Raw genomic sequence first — 19660 nt, forward strand, 5'->3', positions numbered from 1 at the left:
ATTATTCAAAAAGTGAATTCCTCTTCACATGGAGGAAGGCCATTAATAACTCATTCTTGAATTGCCCCCCCCAATCAAATACTTTGATTTTTGATTGGACCTAAAAATCCAATACTTTGGCCACCTCATGAGAAGAGAAGACTCCCTGGGAAAGACCCTGATGTTGGGAAAGATGGAGGGCACAAGGAGAAGGGGACGACAGAGGATGAGATGGTTGGACAGTGTTCTCGAAGCTACAAACATGAGTTTGACCAAACTGCGGGAGGCAGTGGAAGACAGGAGTGCCTGGCGTGCTCTGGTCCATGGGGTCACGAAGAGCTGGACGCGACTAAACAAAAAAATAAATCAAATTGCCCCCCTGTGGGGCGTGAGCCCCAAGTTGGGAACCACAGGGTTAGGGTGAACAGAAATGAATAACTGATGCTGGAAACCATAGTGGGGGGGGGGCGCCCATGTGCTCGAATCCTGCCTATGGGTTTCCTACAGGCATCTGGTTGGCCACTGTGAGAACAGGATGCTGGACTCCATGGGCTTAGGGCCTGATCCAGCAGAGCTCTTCTTCTGTTCTTAATATAAATTGCTGCTCTATTCACTCTCTCTCTCTCTCTCTCTCATTCACACACGCGCGCTTGCTTGCTTGCTTGCCCTATAGATACGTAGATAACAGCGGCTCCGAATTGCATTCCTGCTTTGCGCCCCCCGCCCCCCCTCGCCTGCCCTTCTGCCTGCCCTTCCTCACTTCGACCAGCAGGCGGCATCCTCTGCCTTTCCAATCCTGGCCTTCGCCTCCCGTTCAGAGCCGTCGTTTCTCTCCTCCTCTCTCTCTCTCCCCCCTGCACTTTTTTCTTCTCTTCCCTTCCCTGGAAGCCTGACGTCAGTTCGGTGCTGCTCACCCCCCTTCTCTCTCTCTCTCTCTCTTTTTGGGGACGAAGGTTTTCGGTTCCAATCAGGCTCCTGCTATTTCAGCTGGAACTGGGGGAATCAATGGCTTCTCTCGGCAACTTTCCGGCGCGCCTCTGAGAAAAGGCTTCTGCTGAGCTTTGGCAGAATAATTCTTTTTTTATTATTATTTAAAGAGAGGAAGAGGAGCAGGGGAAGAAAAGAGAGAAGGGAGTGAGGGACGCCAAGCCGCTTGGAAGAGAGAGGGAAAAAAGAACTTTTTTGGAGGGTGGCTTTCTGCTCTCGTACAACATGCAGAACACCCGGGCTTTGATCTTCATGTTAACCTTCCAGATCTGCTCTTTGGAGACCGAGACGCCTACAGGTCAGCACCCCGAGACCCTCGAACCCTTCCTCCCCGCAGCCCCCTTCTCCGCCCCGCTCGCTCCCTCCGGCCGCCGCTGCGTTTCCCAGCCTGTTTTCTTGGAGAGTTTGGCTAGGCGCTTCGCGGGAGCTTTGCGCGCAGTACTTGCGTTGCTCAACTTGTGCTTTCGCTCTCCTCCCTCGCTGCTTTGCCTGCCTGCCTGCCTGCCTTCCTTCTCCGGCTAACTTCGGAGGCGTCTCGCAAGGAACGAGCCGGCGGGTTCTCAGCGCTTGGGAGGCGGCGGCAAACCGGAGTTTGAAACGGACCTGTTTGCCTGGTGGCGCATTTCCTCGTCGGCGTTCGTGGTCCAGGGAAGAGGGTGGCGGGCTGCTGTTGTTTTTGGAGAGCTGGCGCGGGCGGGCGGGCGTTGTGTGTGTTTAAATTCCTGCTCGGGAAGAGGCTGTAAAACGAGCCACCGGGAAAACTTCCTCCCCTTTCCCTGCTCTCGCTTTCGGTCCTGTCTAAAGTGATTTAAGGTCCCCGAGAGCTCCGGATTGGGCTGACTAGAGAAGGCACCGGGGCTAAGGGGAGTTCAGTGCAACCCTCCATCTCAACTCCCTCCTCAAATATCCTGGGCATCTCCCCCAACTTCTTTTAAACTGCGGCAGATCTGACGCTTTTCAGCTATCCCAGATGATATATTTTGGAGACCTTTGGGGTTTGGCTTGAATCTGCGTTTACTCGGTCCCTTTCCCCCTTTTTTGTCCACTTTCTCGGCGGCGGTGGTTGACCGTGCAACCCTAAGTGCGTCTACTCGGAAGTAAGCCCCATTGAATTCAGCGGGGCTTACTCCCTCGTAGGAGTGTGTAGAATCGCAGCCTGAGACTTGTGTGTTGCCGAAGGCTTGCAAACGTGTTTCTTGGGAAATAAGGCGGAAGGACCGGTTAGCTGTCTCCCTCATTTCGCTCCCGAATGCATATGTTTGTATGTATATGATTTGAAAAGAGATACAAGCCAGAGACCTTTCTCCTGTCCAGTGATGATGATGATGAAGATGATGAAGTACTTTATGGATGAAACTGTCTGAAAAGGGGTTTTCATGAGATATTGCTTTGGCTCACAGTTCAAGAGGGGCGCCCAAACATTTACCCATCTCCTTGCAATAAGTCCTGAGATGCCCCCTTTAGAGGATTGTGTGCCACGGTTTCACCGGGACCCCTTTAAAGTATCGCCACCTTAAGAGATACCCTGGGGTGTCCAACATACCCCGAGGGTCTTGTGCCTTGGGGGGTACTTCTCTCCCCCCTAACCCTGCATGTTGTCTTGACTGTACTTTACAAGGAGAGAGGTTCCAGGGGCGAGAGGAAAGTGGCCGCATAATATGCTTGCTCGATTTGCCTTTATCCGGAAGGGAGAACCGTTTCCTTAGAGTAAAACACCAGCAAATGGGCCAACTTTTGACTTTCCCCAGTCACTGCTTTTACTGCAAAGCTTGTAAAGGCAGTAGAAAGTGTGACTCTCTCTGTGTGTTGTGTTGAGAAAGCAAAGGCTGGCTTTTATTTTCCTTGGCATTTTTTAAAATAATAATAATAATAAAAAAAAACAGCTGGAGAAATGTCTTTGACACATCAGACTTATTTGCATGGACTAGGAATAGATCTGCGTTCAGCACAGATGACTTCCTGTGCTGTTGACCTGTGAGCAACCACTTCAAACTTGCCTTTATTTGCTAGGAATAGATCTGTGTTCTCCATAGACGACTTGCTGTGTTATTGACCTGTGAACATCCACAATGTGTCTCTCTCTCCCTCCCCCCCCCCCCCATGAGAGTCACCTCTTTCCTTTAAACCAACACATCACAGAAGGGAACAAAAGAGACCGCTAAGCATTTTTCTTAAAATGTCAAACAGTTAATATTTTTTTTATTAAAAAAATCCCATCCCAATATTGCCATCTCAACACCTGACTTGCATGCCGCCTTTGAAAATATATTGCTTCCAATGAAACCTTTATGAGACCAAGAGCTGTAGGTTGTGGAGAGTTGTTTTTCCTTTCCCCAAAGTGCTACATTCTAAGCCTAGTGTTGTGGTTTCTTTTTAATTCCACTTTGCAGGAATTTTTGGTGACGGTTCACCGACTGAGGTTTCTGTTTTGCTTGACGATCCAGTACATTTGTGAACCGTGTCTGGAAACCTACAAACGTCAGTTGACCTGATCGCGGGTGTCGCTGGGGGAGCAACCTGCCCCCACCCCCATAAGCAACAACCCCCTGCTTGCTGTGTTCTGGAAACACTTGCTTCCTAAGTCATATCTGATTTAGCTGGGTCCCCCCCCCCCACAACTGCTTGCATAAATGCAGAGTGCTCAGCGTCTGCTTTCAAGCATTCTTAAAGTTTAAAAAGCCGCCCCTGCGATTTGAAACCAACACAGGTTCTAGTGACAGACGACTGAAGGGTTGATAGGCTACGTGCAAAAGTCTTCAATGGGTTTAATGTGCAATCGGTCCTTTGGGCATCAAGGGATGTTGAGAAGGTGGGACGCCGGGTGGAGGTTTCTCTCGGGTCCTTTCTGCTTCTCATTACTGGCAGTAGTAGGGAGGAGAGTTCCTCCAGATGGAATGAATGGCTCTGGAATGCTCTTGGGGGTGGGGGGCACACATGCCTTATTCTTACTGCCTAGCCTTTTCCCAGCCGCGGCATGTGGGGTACAAGAGAAGTGAGCTTTTTGCTCATCGAGGTGGGAGTTGGTACATGGCGGACCTCAGGATCCTCCAGATCTTAGCCCCTCAACCCACCACTTAGAGGGGAAGGACTTCAAGTGCCCTGGCCATGTGGATTTCTCTTCGCAGAGCGCTACTTGCATCAACATAACATAATAAGCATGGTGTTCCTTCTAGCACAGTTGCTAAAGTGTGTGTGGGATGGTTGACACTGCAAGTTTGAAATCAGTTCTCTTGGGGGCAGTGGGAAGTTGCCTCTCTAAGTTAAGGCACAGCTATGGGGCTGGGGCAGGCCTTGTATAGGGAACACCCCCCCCCCAGCAGTATCTAAAGCAAGGGTGGGGAACCTGTGTTCTGCCCCCTCCCCTCGATTTCTTGGAATCCCATCGCCATGAGATATGATGGGAGTCGTAACCCGCCCCCCCCCAAATATTGTTAACGGATGATATGTTTTGACACAGGGGATGGCTCCTGCTGTCGGAGAGGAAGAGAAAGCAATGTTTTCGCAGAGCTCCATGCTGAAAGCCCTGTCTCCCAGTTCTTGAGCAACTTGGCATTCTACTTTCATTTCCTGCTGATATTCTGCATTCCTTGAGCATCTGGACTTGCCGGGATATTCTTGAGTTGGGGCTTTAAGTAATTAAAGGGCCATGATAACTCAGTGGTGGAGTCACTTATAAGGTCCCAGGTTCCGCCTCCAGCATCTCCAGGTAGGGCTAGTGGAGACTCCCTGTCCGTAACCCCAGAGAGCTGCTGCCAGTCAGTGTAGACAGTACCAGGGTAGATGGACCAATGGTCTGACTTCACACAAAGCAGCCACCTCCTATGTCCCTGCATTGTATAGTATAAGCATATTTTTATCTGTCATGTGTGCGTGTCTATGAATAGGGAATATGCATCTTTCTTTTCAGTGGAGGGCTGTGATAGGGTTTTCTCAGTGGTGATTTTTTTCTTCAACTGCAGTGTCCTTTCTCGAACAGAGGAAAGCTTCTCCCTGCATAAACCCAAGCATTCATTACACCGGTAATGGTAGGAGTATCGAAAGCTGCCTTCCACAGACAATTGGCCCATCTAACTCAGTAATGTCTGCACTGACTGGCAGCAGCTCTCCAGGGCTTCAGGCAGGCCATGGAGATGTCAGGGATCGAACCCGGGACCTTCTGCATGCAAATCTGATGCTGACCCCTGAGCTACAGGCCTTCTTCCTCAGGTGTTGATGGGGAGCCACATTCCTTTTACATGAGCCCTGATGATTGGAAATGCCTGATACTCCAGGTGATACAAATTTGCAGCGAGTTTTCCCCCACCTGCCACTCACACCAGCAGAAACTCTACCAGTACTGTTGCTTTGAATGCCCTGCAGGCTGCCTGGCTGAAACAGATGCGGTTATATGGCAACAGTCCTTCCTCTTCTCTTGTGCGATTTAGATAAGTTGCATGAAGTAAGCCACCCATACTCATTAGCAGATTCTGCAGACTTGTTACTGATTAAAAGCTTGTTCCATCAAGCCCTGAACATCACAGGCAAGGGGAGTTTGTCCTTTTTGGAGCCTGTTCATATTCATATATATATATATGAATTGGAATGAGCAAAGTTCTTTCCTTGAATCTCACGCAGGTCGCTGCTTGAGCATTGATCACTTGATGGCTGCAGTGTCAAGTGATAACTTCTGTGCAAGGAGCCCCCCTCCCCCGCACCATGCACCAATCATGGCTTAAATCTGCCTCCCCCAATTTGGTGCCCTCCAGATGTTTTGGATTATGAAACCCTCTTAGGGCGTTTCCCTCAAATATTTCTCTCATAACTTCTAGCCTCGGGATGGCCTGACACCTCACTTCTGGATGACTGGTGCTGTTTTGGCCCCATCAGCAATGGGGCTCCCAGCCTGAACATTGGAAACAGAGGGAATGATTTGTTGTCATGTCCTGGTAGTCGAAGAGGGGCTAGGTCCACCGGTTGTGCCTTGCGTTTGTTGACGTGACGTACCGTGTAGAGCCAACAAACCGTGCATATGCAGATGGATTTCCAGTCACACTCTGCAGACGTTTAGGTGCTGACCTTTGGATTGGTCTGCAGAGGCTCCCCACTGTATAGGCAGTGGTAAAACAAGCATTTATTTCAGCTGCACATATTTAGGCTGCAAACACCTATTAGCCAGTGCCATTGGACTTCCCTGGGGCCGCCAGCCAGATCCCCAGGGCTGATCTGAAGTCTCCAGGTGTGCCTGGCCCACTCCAGATCACAGGGAGAGGGACTGAATCTCCAGGTAGATGAGAGAGCCTTTAATTTTTATTATTAAGAAGACTAGAATACCCTCGGGGTCCCTTCCAGTTCTATGGCTATGTGTGCAGCTTGCAAGCTTCAGCCTGGCAGGAGCCAGCTACAAATTATTGCATAGGTCCGTGTGTGTGTGTGTCTGCCTTCCTCCATTCTCTCCTCCCCTCTCCCAATTAACTTCTGTCTCCAGGGCTCAGTGATGGGAGGGAGCATAAAGGGAGAATGACCATGGCCTATCCTTATGACATCACCAGGGGTCGCCCCAGTGGCTCAGGTTCGGAACCTGAAGTCTCAGTGGCTGGGATGCTGCAGACCTGGCAACCCTCATCTCCTCCCCCCACCCCCAATAAACCTGTATAGGATTGTTCTGCACATCACCGTGAGGTATGGGGACTAAGAGGTCACAGTTAGGTCTCCCAAAAGGATGGAACTTTCACAGGTGCCTGCAGATTCCCAGCCACTGGGCAGTGGCAAAGGTAAAAATGAATTCCATGGAAAAAAATGGTGGAAGCTTTTGGCTCAAAGGGTGAACAACCACAAAGGAAGAGCATAAGCAAATTCTGTATGGAAGTGGCCATCCTTTGGGATGCCCCCCCGCCCACTTCTATTATGGGAATGAAAGCATTGAATGAGTACCATGTCTCCCATACTTGTGCAACAGAAATTCCTCCTGGCTGCATGCCTTCGCACCCTTCCAGATCAGCTCTAGATAGTTGGGAGAGCCCCTGGAGCAGATTCCATGCAGTAAAGCATAATGGCTGCTGAATGCGACATGATGTACCCTTTGCCAAATGGTCCCAGGGTGAATTGTAAAATAAAATAAAATAAAATAGTTAAGGTAAGGGTTAAAAGTTAAAATAAAAGCCAAGAAAATAGTGAATATCAGACTAACAGCGCTCAGAGAGAGAACATCGGTGTTGCATGTGGAAGGTCCCAGATTCCACCTCTGACATCTTCAGATAGGGCTGGGAATGGCTGCTGCCTGAAACCCTGGAGTGGGGCTTCTGGTCAGAGTAAACAAAAAGGACACAAGAGGAGGCTGCTGGATCAGGCCAATGGCTTATCTAGTCCAGCATCCTGTTCTCATGGTGGCCGACAAGATGCAAGAGTGCTGTCCCCTCCTGTGGTTTCCAGCAACTGGTATTCAGAACAAAATAAAAAAAATCCTTCCAGTAGCACCTTAGAGCACACGAAAGCTCATACCAATAACAAACTTAGTTGGTCTCTAAGGTGGTACTGGAAGGAATTTTTTTTAAATTTTGTTTTGACTACGGCACACCAACACGGCTACCTACCTGTAACTAGAACTATGGAATTCAGAAGCATTGCTCCCCTTCTAGCGCTGTCGAGGCAGAGCATAGCTATGATGGCCAGCTGCCTTCAGTAGCCATCTCATCCAGGAATTGGTCCACTCCTCTAAGTCAGTGGCCATCACTGCCTCTGGTTGCCAGATTACCAAATAGGCAGAGTAGGCACCAGCCTATGGGGCCCCATGCCACTTAGGGGCCCTGCGACAACGGATCAAAATAACATTGATTTGATCTTGAAAGAAAATTACAATCAAGCTTTCTTAGTTCAATGTTATCCCACTAGAGTGGGGTGCCCCTGAGATTTTGACTGCCTAGGGGCCTCCACAGGGTTTAATCTGGCATTGATTGCCTCCTGTGGGGGTGAGTGAGAGAGTGCTGGAGGTGAAATAGTTAAACAGGTTGCCCAATCGGGACCCAGGGGGGTGGAGTCAGTGGGACTATAAAACCAGCTCTGGGAGGGGCAAGGGGGGAGTTTGATGAGGAGTTCGTTGGAAGTTGGGTGGTTGGTTGGAGTGAGAGTGAGTTGGGATAGAGTCTGTGGTTAGGTTGAGTTAGTGTAGCGAATAAGCTGAGTCAGGAACAGTTAGGGGCTAGGAAGACAAGTAAAATATCTGAGAGGTGGTTTAGTGAGTGAGAGCAGGTAGCGGAAGTTATAGGTCTGGATAGGCACCCCATGAATGTAATTGACCGATACCATTTATAAAACCACATGCATATTAAACTGCAATAAATAAACAGAAGTTTATGTTTCAATTTAACCTTGACTGGACTCAGTATTGTATCAGGTAGGGCCTGGGTGGTGACAGTGAGAAATAAAGTGGTGGCACAGGGATCAATAGATGGTGAAACGTCCGGGGACCCTGTGTGATCACCACAGTGAGTTCCACAGTTTAACTATGTGCTGTGTAAAGAAGCGCTTTGTCTTATCTGTCCCAAACCTTCCAACATTCATGAGTTCTAGCATTATGAGAGAGGGAGCAAAACTTTTCGCTATCTACCTTATCTGCACTGAGCTAGATGGAGCAATGGTCGGACCCTGGGGTAAGGCAGCTCCCAATGTTTTGCTACCTGCAGTCCTCAGCAATGGGTTGTGTGTGTAAGGAACTCCTGCCATCGCACACGGCAACATTACCGTGGCAGCGCAACAAATGTGCGCTGTACTCAGCGCGCATGTGTGCCATTGTAGCTCCGAGTAACTGTGTGGTGTCGCCTCTGCAACACAAACAGAAAATGAAATACTGTTCTGTGCATGGATGTGTTCCTTGCCTACAAGGAGGGGCAGTGTGGAAAGCCAGCCAAGTTCTAAATGCTCCCGGATATGATGGATGCACTAGAATAAACAATCCCATATTTCTGCAGTGACGTTCCTTGGGTTCCTGCTGGATTGGGGGGGGGGGGCGTTGGCCAGGTCTTCTTTGGCTAATGTTACTTGGATGCGAGTTACAAATTCAGTGGGTGGGTTGACTTTGGACTGGATTCAGGATTCGGAGGAAATGTCTGTTGGAGGCGATGAGGTTTGCTGTAATTATTCTTTGCCAAGTTGTCGTCCAGGATCTGGCAGTCGCCTCTACATTTCCATGCGGGGACTCCAAGATACCCACCCCCAATGGGAAATGGCTGTAGCTCCGTGGTGGGGCATCTGCCTTGCATGCGAAATGTCCCAGATTCAATCCCCAGCAGCTTCAAGCAGGGCTGAGAGAGGCCCCCATCCCCTTCCTGGAAGAGCCACAGTCTATCAGTGTTGTGACAGTAGCAGCTGACTATGTTATTTGTTGCTAGTTCAGACGGAAATCCCTGAATACAGTGTTAGGAGAGGAAGGGAGTGTGTGTTTTTAAGTTGCTTTGTGTTGCCTGTTAATAAAATGCTTCTAGTCCTCATGCACTTCACAATGTCATTTGTGTCTGCTGAGGTTTTGGAAACAAGAATGCATGTTTTAAAAATAGACTCGATTTACTATATTGGTCTGAAGGGACGTGGTGGCGCTGTGGGTTAAACCACAGAGCCTAGGACTTGCTGATCAGAAGGCCAGCGGTTCAGATCCCCACGGGGACTAAAGTATTTACCATCACAAAAGAATGGCCAGAGTGCCCAATCATTGAGCAATGATTATCAGGTATCCTGACAGACAGGTTTTCTGCTGTAGACCGCCCCCTGTGATGTATTTCTGTGATAGACCACCCCCCCCCCCCGTGATGTATGTATCATGTTTTGGGGGGTGGGTAGGTGGCGCTGTGGGTTAAACCTAGGACCTACCGATCAGAAGGTCGGCGGTTTGAATCCCCGCAACGGGGTGAGCTCCCGTTGCTCGGTCCCTGCTCCTGCCAACCTAGCAGTTCGAAAGCACGTCAAAGTGCAAGTAGATAAATAGGTACAACTCTGGCAGGAAGGTAAACGGCGTTTCCATGCGCTGCTCTGGTTCGCCAGAAGCGGCTTAGTCATGCTGGCCACATGACCCAGAAGCTGTACGCCGGCTCCCTTGACCAGTAAAGCAAGATGAGCGCTGCAACCCCAGAGTCGGCCATGAATGAACCTAATGATGCAGATTGCAAACCACTCTGTAGATGCATTTTTTTTAATATATAAAAAACCATGTATTTTAAAGACAACAGGGCATTTTTATGTGAACGACATTCAACTAAACCTTAAGATCAGCAGGTGGCCTTTACTCCCTCTTGGCTGCGCTTCCAAGGTTGTCTCCAAGTGTTGCACCCCTTGTGATGGAACACTGTGTTGTTCCTGTTTGAATGAACTTCCCTTGATCCTTTGGTCCTAATTGGACCATCACTGGAGAACACAAGGAGGCTTCTTCTTTGTTCCTTAAACAATGTGGGTGAGGAGAGAGAATCTGCAACCCCCTCTGCTAGGAAGGGATTCTGAGACAGAGAGCTTCATGCAAAGAGCCAAGCGACCTCGCCGGAGAGATGGAATGGAGGAGAAAGCTATGGGATGGCGGGAGGGAGGGTTAAGTGACAGGGTGTCCTCAAGCATCCTAAGGCATCCTGAGTGGGCTGTGGAGCCCTGGCAGCAGCTTGAATATTAATCGGGTCAGCCACCTTTCCAGATGTAGCCAGAATGGTGGGTGCTGTAATTAGGAAGCCTGCTGAGATTTCATTCATGTATTAATTATGATCGTCTCTGTGAACAGAATAACGGCTTCTTCGCCTTTCTTCTACTTCTGGTCTGTTGCTTTTAAAATGCACTTAGTCAAGTGAGCAGGGAATACAGAAGTCTTGTTTTTGAACCCGGGGGGATGCAAATGAAGACCGCAGGGGGTCGGTGTGGAGAAGGGAGCGCCCTGATCAACTCTTTACTCCTCTGCCAAGCCTAACAGCCTGAAGTTGTTTTCGCTCCCTTCTGCTCCTCAAAATGACCCGCCGGAGTCTTCCAGAGAGTGAATAAATTCCAGCAGAATAAGCAGCTGCCGCCACCGGGTTGTTGTGGGCGAGTTTTCCACTCACCTTCCTCTTTTTCGGATCCAAGAATCTGGATGGGCACCAACACTTGGTATCCTGCTCTGCTGAGGCCTGTCCTGGATTAACTGTGTCAGCTGGCTGGGAACTGCCTTTTGAATTTCCCACAATGCCCCAGGGCAATGGTGTGCTGCAGGCATTGTGGCCGTCCCAATCTGACCTGCGCTGATTGCTGGGCTGCCAGACATCCCTGCCTCCTGAAACCCATCAAGACAGAAGAGGATGCTTTTGCAGAGGAGCCCCTGGACCAGTCCAGAACTTGCCCTTCAGTGGGAAATCCTCCGTATGAGACCCTCTTTAAATTATTATTGAATCCATACGCTTCAGTGTTTCACAGATGGATGTAAGCAGTGCTTTTTCGGGTGTGTGGGTGTGTGCAGAGGTACACATACCCCAAAACATTTTGTGAATCTAAGTTTGGCCTCATTGAGGGGCAGTGTTTCAATATGAGTAGGAAAATGAGAGTACCCCTAAACTGTTTTTATAGAAAAAAGCACTGGATGTAAGGACCTGCTTGTAACATCAGTGGTAGATATTGCCCATTGGGACAGGTGAGGCAAAGACAGAGAGCACAGCAGTAGGGGCAGCCAGCTAGTTTTGTCCTCCTCCTCCTCCTCCCTACTACATTCTACACTGGCAACAATGGGACTAAGGAGAAAGAAGCTGCTAGGCCGTCCCACCTCCCCTGGACTGGTTGTAAGTCAGAAGGCAGGCAGGCATGCAGGCATGCAGGCAGATGTTGGTTGGTTAGTGGGGCACTCAGCCTAATAGAGGTGTCTTCACTGTGGACTAATCTATACAGGTCAGTTAAAACGTTACAAATACATTATAAACATGTGACACCAGAGGGTGCTTAGAGCAGTATAAAATCATCAATGTAAAATTGCATTGAGAGCCATATAACAGGTTTTTCTTTTTAGTGTTTCTACAGTCAGTAGAGGGACATGGATGGCACTGTGGGTTAAACCACAGAGCCTAGGACTTGCCGATCAGAAGGTCGGCGGTTTGAATCCCGCGACGGGGTGAGCTCCCATTGCTTAGTCCCTGCTCCTGCCAACCTAGCAGTTCGAAAGCACGTCAAAGTGCAAGTAGATAAATAGGTACTGCTCCGGTGGGAAGGTAAACGATGTTTCCGTGCACTCCTCTGGTTCACCAGAAGTGGCTTAGTCATGCTGGCCACATGACCCGGAAGCTGTACGCCGGCTCCCTCAGCCAGTAAAGCGAGATGAGCGCTGCAACCCCAGAAAAATGTGTCTTCAGGGCCACCTGGCCCAAAATGTCAACTAGACATTCCGCTTTTGGCGACTGCAAGCCTGGTTTAAGGAGCCATTTGGCACCTAGCTTATATGCGTATCTGACACTGCTCACAAGCAGTTAGGCTAGAGCAGTGCAATGCTAAACTTTGCTTGGTTTCCTATCTCCATTCCATCCCCAAACTCACCTGGTGTTAGGAAAGCTTAGAGATGGACCGTAATTCAGTGGGAGAGCATCTGCTTTGTGCGCAGAAATCTCTGGCATCTCTGGGTAGGGCTGGGAACGTCCCCTGCATGAAACCCTGGAGAGCTGCTGCAAGTCTGTGCAGACAGTACTAAGCTTGATGGACCAGCATGTTTCTAGTCCTTTGGAGAGGGACAGGAGCTTATTTTGCTTTTAGGGCAAAGCAGCTTCTGCCCCTGATCTCAGCCCACCTTTATGCACTTGCTGCAACTTGTAGCTTTAATTGGTTTCAACAGCAGGCTAACCGTGTTAAAATTTATGAAAGGGGACCTGGTAGCAATCTAAATAAAGAAATAACCCATAATACCAAAGTGTGCTGCTGGGGAATGATGGATTGCTGTAAAATGAAACAGCCAGGCCTTCCAGCAACAGACAACCTAATATTCAACTAGAGAGGAGGGAGGGAGAGAGAGAGTTAGTAAGGGAGACAGAGATGACCAATGTAACAGAGTTAAAAGTTGGACACTTCCCACCAGAAAGTTGTAATATGGCAGCTGGAGGGTTGGTTGGATAATTATGGGATGGGGAATGGGGAATGGTGCTTGCAGTCAGGTTTATTGGCTTTATGTGGGTCTCTTAATTTTACTTGTTGATCTCTTACTGTTTATTTTATTTTATTTTTGTATATAAACCACCCATGGGAACAGGGCTGGATTAGCCATTAAGCAACACCAGCACATGCTTAGGGCATCAAGGGAAGGGGGCCACCACAGGAATTTTCCGTTGCCAGGTTTTTAACATTAATGGTCACAAATTGCTCAGCTGAGCATTCGTTTTCTCAGTTGAAGTATATTAAAAAATCCCAGTAGAACAACTATGCAACAAGGCAGGCTGGATGTCTCATCTCTGCTAAGTATAGAAGCAGACGTGTTACATAATATTAGTTTCGAGGATCTGATAAAAGACTTTTTAATTAGAAAAAGTAGGAGAATTCCCCCCCCCCCCAGATATAAATCAAGTTGAATTACAGTACTATTATTTTCCATCATACAGTAGGTTTTGTTTCATTTAAAAAAATAATAATTATGGCCTATTATTGTTTATATTTTGAATTAGCTACATAGGGGGGCGCCAAAATCTTTTAATTGCTTAGGTATGCCTAAGCAGCCTTCCCATTGGGCCCGCCAGGCCTTTTTGTCTAGCCATGCCTACTTGCCCTACTTGACATTGTGTATAGTGGGGAGGGAGTTCCACCTCTGAGGGGAGGGAGTTCCATAACTGAGGGGCCACTACCGAGAAGGCTCTGTCCCGGGCCAACCCCTCCTCACCACCTCGTGCTGAGGGACTACTACGAGGGCCCTGTCTGCTTCTATTTGTACCTGGGAGGGTCTGTAGGGAGTGAGGCAGTCTTTTAGACATTTGGGGCCTACACCATTTAAGGACTTTAAACATGAATGTGAGCACATTGAATTAGGCCCACAAATGACTACAATTCCATTCCATTCCTGCCCATCAGCTGTTCTACTTAGGGCTCCAAAGTCCTTCATATAGGAAGGACATAGGAAGAACATAAGAAGTTGCTTCATACCAGGTCAGACCATTGGTCGATGTTTAGGGTTGCCGCATTCCAAAAAGTGAAAATCCGGACACAAAAGATGTTGAGCATTTAGGACATTTAGGTGGTTTCTGCTCGAATACTGTTTCTGACGCTGAATCCCAGCTATGTCCAGGAAATTCAGGATGCATGGCAACCCTAATGTAGCTCAGTATTGTCTACAATGACTGACAACTGATTTCAATCAGGAGTCTCTCCCAGCCCCATCTGGAGATGATTGGGATTGAACATGGGACCTTTTGTTTGCAAGGCAGATGCTCTGCCACTGAGCTATGGTCCTTCCCCATATGAGGGCCTCATGGTGGTCACGTTGAGGACCCCAGCTCCAGTGCTTACACTGACCGACTCAACAAGGGTACATAGCAGCCCGAGCAGTTCCAGGACCAGGAGTAGTTCTGCATGCTGCAGGCTCTTTGAGAATAAACTAGCACGGGCAATCACAACAGCTCCAAGTTGGCTTCATTAATCCTAGATTCAAAAAACCAAAATCCCAAGCTACTTTTTTGAACATAAAGGAATAAAGGACTTTCAAGGAATGAAGATCATCTGTCAAGGGCACATATCTCACCTTCCAGCCAAAGAAACCAGACAAGGCCAGCTGTTTTACTTGACCTCTTCTGTGCTCCAAAGAGGGGGAAGTGCAGCTCAGCAGCGGCCAACAACACCCACCCAACCAAGGATTCAGGCCAGCCTCCTCTGTGGGGAGTTTTTCGGGGGGGGGGTGCCTAGCCCTGGCGCTCACCCCCAAGGCTCTAGCTGCCAGAACCATGCCGTCCTTTAAGTGGACGACACGGAGCTTGCCGCCATTACGTCCTCAGCAAACCGGAAGTCTGAGGTACTGCTTATTTCTCTCCCTCTGACAGCTTCTGCCATGGTAGCTAGAGGGCAGAGGGGCTCTCCACTGGATCTAGATCCCAGCATGATTGAAAAATATTCATGAGCAGCCCTGAGGATGGAGCTGCGGTTGACATTCCTCCGTTCGGTGTCCGTGCATCTCCCCGCCTCAACGCTTTCCTGAGTTATATATACATTATATAAATGTATATTTATATTTTTCCAGGTTACTAAACTCTGATAATCACGTCTATAATCCACGATAGTCTGTTTATAATGGGCTCGTAAAAAGACGAGGATGAAAAGGATTTGCATCCTTGCTGTTGTTCAGAGGGGGGCCAAGGCAGCAGCACGAGGCAGGTATAGCCTGTCCTTCCTGAAATAGCTCAAGGGGGATGTACACAGCTATTTAAAATGGGGTTTCAGAGTTTTTAAGGGTTTTTGAATGTCTTATGTAGATTTTTTAATTTCATTGTTCTGTATGGAACAATGTCAATAAAGGTATCGTATCGTATTTCATCTCCTATCCCCATAACAGCCCTTTTGAGGTAGGTTAGGCTATGAGGCCGTGATTGGGACCGCCCAGTGAGCTGTGTTCACCAATGGGGATCTGGACCCTGGTCTTCTAGGTCCTAGTTCAACACTCTAATCACTTCAGGTTTTGGTGGCCCACATCAGGATTGCAAGCTGCCAACCTTGGTGGAAAATGCCTTGTTTGGTGCAACAAGTCAGAAGCCTCTCAACTGTCTGGTTTACCTGCATTAAGTTGGAGCATTTAAGGGAATAGTTTTCCCGTGTGTCATTTTATTTGCAAATGGATCCTCCTCTCCTGCTTCTTCTGATTATTGTGCTCCTTGAATAATGTTTGTTACCTCTTGGAACAAGCCAGAGCTGTTTTCCACCTGAGGGGAGAACCTTTTTATGCAGTGAGCAGGAAGATCCATGTAGGGCAGAACTGCTTCCATTCCACAGCATGTTGCAAGGGCTGAACAGACCAAGAATCCATGGCCAGCTCTGTCTTGTGCAAACATTACCTTTTCTGGGCACCCATGGCAGGGAAACAGCAAGCAGTGAGCTACGGGGCACAAGCCCGGGATCCCACAGCCATGGCGGGGGTCTCGAAATGACTGCGACTTACTTTCTCTTTTCTAAGCCCTGTATCTTTACAGAACAGGAACACTGCTGCTGTTAGAGTGAAGCTCTAGACCAGTTCTGGGAGACCTCAGACCTGAGTGTGAATCGGGCACTTGGGACTCTTCATGGGCCAACTCCCACTTGCCCTGCTTTACACCCTCCTTGATGCCTCTGCTTGGCTGAAAAGTGTCTCTTGAAGCTTCTTGCTTCCCTGGTTAAAGAGCAGTGCATGTAGAAGCTAGACCACTGTACAAAGATAACATGTGCATACATTGCTCCGCCCACCATCAGCATGTGGCCCCTGGAAGGTTGCTCAGAAGGCAGTGTGCCCCTTGAGCTGGAAAAGGTTCCTTGGTCCTTCTCCAGACAGTGACACAAAGCCTTCTTTGCTATGCCCCAGAGAGGGATAGCTTGGTGTGGGGATGAGGAACCTGTGGTCTTCCAGCTGCTGCTGGACTCCAACTCCCATCACCCTTGATCACTGGCTGTGATGGCTGGGGCTGATGGGAGCTGGAGTCAGTGACATCTGGAGGGCACCTGTTTTCCCCATCCCTAGTGTTAGTATGGGACGCGGGTGGTGCTGTGGGTTAAACCACAGAGCCTAGGACGTGCCGATTAGAAGGTCGGCGGTTCAAATCCCCACGATGGGGTGAGCTCCCGTTGCTCGGTCCCTGCTCCTGCCAACCTAGCAGTTCAAAAGCACGTCAAAGTGCAAGTAGATAAATGGTACCGCTCCGGCGGGAAGGTAAACGGTGTTTCCGTGCGCTGCTCTGGTTCACCAGAAGCGGCTTAGTCATGCTGGCCACATGACCCGGAAGCTGTACGCTGGCTCCCTTGACCAATAAAGCGAGATGAGCACTGCACCCCAGAGTCGGCCACGACTGGACCTAACGGTCAGGGGTCCCTTTACACCTTTAGCGTTAGTACACTGAGTGGCACCAGTTCTCCATCTTCAAATACCTGAAGGGAAGATGGAGCAAGCTTGTTTTCTGCTGCTCCAGAGGGTACGACCCAAACCAATGGATTCAAATCACAGGAAAGGGGAGTCTGATGAAACATTAGACAGAACTTTCTGTGGGTAAGAACTGTTTGACAGTGGAAAAGACCTCTCCCTCCAGAAGGTGGTGGACTCTCCTTCCTTGGAGGTTTGTAAACAGAGGTTGGATGGCCTGTCAAGGATTACTGATTCCTGCATTGTGGGGGCAGGGGATTGGACTAGAGGACACTTGGTTCTCTTCCAACTGTACAGTGTTATGGTTTTAGGACTTTGGACAGGGGACATTTCCCGCTTTACCTGGAGAAGTTGAGGATGGGACTGGGGACCTTCTCCGCGCAAAGGAGCTTCTGTGCCATGCTGAGCTACAGCCCTTCCCCATTTGGCCGCCATTGATCAATAAGTGATGTGTAAACGTAGGTTGGAAGAACAAAGCTGGGCTGCAACCGGCTGAGAAAAAAAGATGCCATGGGGTGTGTGTGTTGCGGGGAGGGGGAAATGCTGCTAGCTTGAGCCACCCTCCTTTCTCAAAGTTCCAGCCTGTTTGTGTGGTAATGTATTCTGGAGAGCCATGGTTAATTCATCCTCTTCCCTGGCCTCCACGTTAGCTCTGCCTCTCTCCTGCTGAGAGCGCTATTGTCTGGAATACTGAGCAGGCACGTTCTCTCTTTGAAGGCCTGCTTGGGATTGGGGTCAGGGATTGGAACGAATCGGCTTGGCTTCCGTCCGCCAGATGCATCTTCCCCAACTGTTGCTCTGTGCGTCTTCATCAGGGCAATGGAGTGTGAGGGATGGGAGAGGGTTTTTTTTTTAAAAGGGGGGGGGGGGAGACAAGAAGAAGAAGAAGAAGAAGAAGAAGAAGAAGAAGAAGAAGGGTGTGCTGCCATGAGAGGGGACTTGCTCATTGCTCAGGAAAATAAACCTGTGTGGGACACAATGTTTCAGCATTACAAACTACCTTCTCTGATTTTCTTTTTTAAAAGAAAATTGTAGTGGTACCTCGGGTTACAGACGCTTCAGGTTACAGACTCCACTAACCCAGAAATAGTACCTCAGGTTAAGAACTTTACCTCAGGATGAGAACAGAAATTGCGCGGTGGCGCCATTAGCTAAAGTGGTACCTCAGGTTAAAAAAAGTTTCAGGTTAAGAACAGACCTCCAGAACGAATTAAGTTCATAACCTGAGGTACCACTGTTCTTGAATGTCCTGTGAGACTGCGGGGTGTGTGTGTGTGTGTGTGTGTGTGTGTGTCAGCAACTGACTTCTTGAGGCTCCCTTAAATTTTCAGATTTCTTTACTTTCTTTAACAAACGCAAAATGGAATATGGCTCTGCTCTGTCTCCAAAGTTGGAGGCAGTAATGTTTTTGAATACCAGCTGCTGGAGACCACAGGATTGGAGAGTGCTCTGCTGCTTGAATCCTGCTTTCAGGTTTCCCCACAGGCATCTGATTGGCAGGGCCTGCCTGCCCATAAGGTGGGTTGAGGCAGCTGCCTGTGGTGGTGGGTTCCTGTGAGGCAGCTCCTCTGTGGGTGCTCTGCCTGTCCCTGCTGCTGCTGCCAGAGAAGTAAGGAGAAGTGGTGGCAGCAGCTTCCAGTAAAATCTCACGAGAGTTTCATGAGATCTCACTGGAAGCTGCTGGGAGACCCCAGTAAGTGAGGCTTTGGTGGGCAGGCAGGTGGGGCTGCAATGGAAGAGGAAGAGGTGCCTTCCTGTTTTGCCTCAGGCGGCGAAATGAGACGGGCTCCTTCTGCTGGCTGGCAACTTCAAGAACAGGACGCAGGATTAGATGGGCCATTGGCCTGATCCAACAGGCTCTTCTTACGAGAAAACATTGGGGAAACTCCCTCAAGCAATATTTTCTCTTTCAGAATGATGGAGTATTTTCTCTTTCACAAAGAGGAATATTTTCTTCTTCAAAGCAGTGCTTTTAAAATAAAACCTCTGGAAAACGCCTGGAACCAAGGTTCAAAGGTGGTCATTTGAGACTTGCCCTGAGATATTTACCCTTGAGGTGCGCTGAAGCCCTGAGAATGGGGGAACGCCATAGCTCAAGTCTTGGTGCTGAACCCTGGAGCCTGCTAACCCTACCCAAGCTTCTGAAGACAGAATATGCGAAGGAAGGAGAAATGTGAGGGAAACAGTCATCTTTGAGGGAAAAAAATCCCATGCCCCGTTCACTTCTTTCTCCCCTACTCCTCTGGAAAGATTTGGCCCTTGGGGCAATGGCAGCCTTGGGGGTGGTTTCAGGCAAGGCCAGGGAGTGCCGGTTCCCTTGGGAGCTATTGCATTGCAGAGGCCACCACCTCTGCTGCTTTCCAGGTCACTAAAGCATCACTAATGCCCATTGATTGGGGATCATGTCGTGTTTTCCCCTTGACTGCCTCCTGGGCCAGTGGGAGAGAGTTCAGTTGCAAACTGTTATTCCCTCCCTGCGGGCTGAGCCCCCAAGCGCTTAAAAGCTAGCATGACAAATTGAATGAGCAAAGGGCAGGCCCTGATATGTAAGGGAGGTCCCTGTTTGCAAAGGACTTGGGATGAGGGGAGAGGTTGAGTTTTGGGGGTGGTCCAGAGCAGGGATAGGAGATGTCTGTTTGTCTGTCTGTCTGTCTGTCTATCTATCTA

General features: G+C 49.1%; 1 protein-coding gene across 6 annotated transcripts in view; it reads left to right on the plus strand.

Annotated features, from left to right (window-relative positions):
* The first annotated feature begins 876 nt into the window (after positions 1 to 876).
* The window catches only part of PTPRU (protein tyrosine phosphatase receptor type U), a 369964-nt gene continuing 351180 nt past the window's right edge, over positions 877 to 19660 (plus strand). For 4 of the 6 annotated variants that reach the window (XM_083750615.1, XM_083750618.1, XM_083750619.1 and 1 more), the window contains exon 1: positions 924 to 1264. In XM_083750615.1, the coding sequence (XP_083606741.1) occupies positions 1192 to 1264 (73 nt within the window). In that variant the 5' untranslated portion in view covers positions 924 to 1191. Of the gene's footprint in view, positions 1265 to 19660 lie in introns of all 6 variants that reach the window. The other 2 variants (XM_083750621.1, XM_083750620.1) reach the window with 2 other exon arrangements.

Source organism: Podarcis gaigeae (genome assembly GCF_964106915.1).
Source record: "Podarcis gaigeae genome assembly, chromosome: 8".
Taxonomy (NCBI): domain Eukaryota; kingdom Metazoa; phylum Chordata; class Lepidosauria; order Squamata; family Lacertidae; genus Podarcis; species Podarcis gaigeae.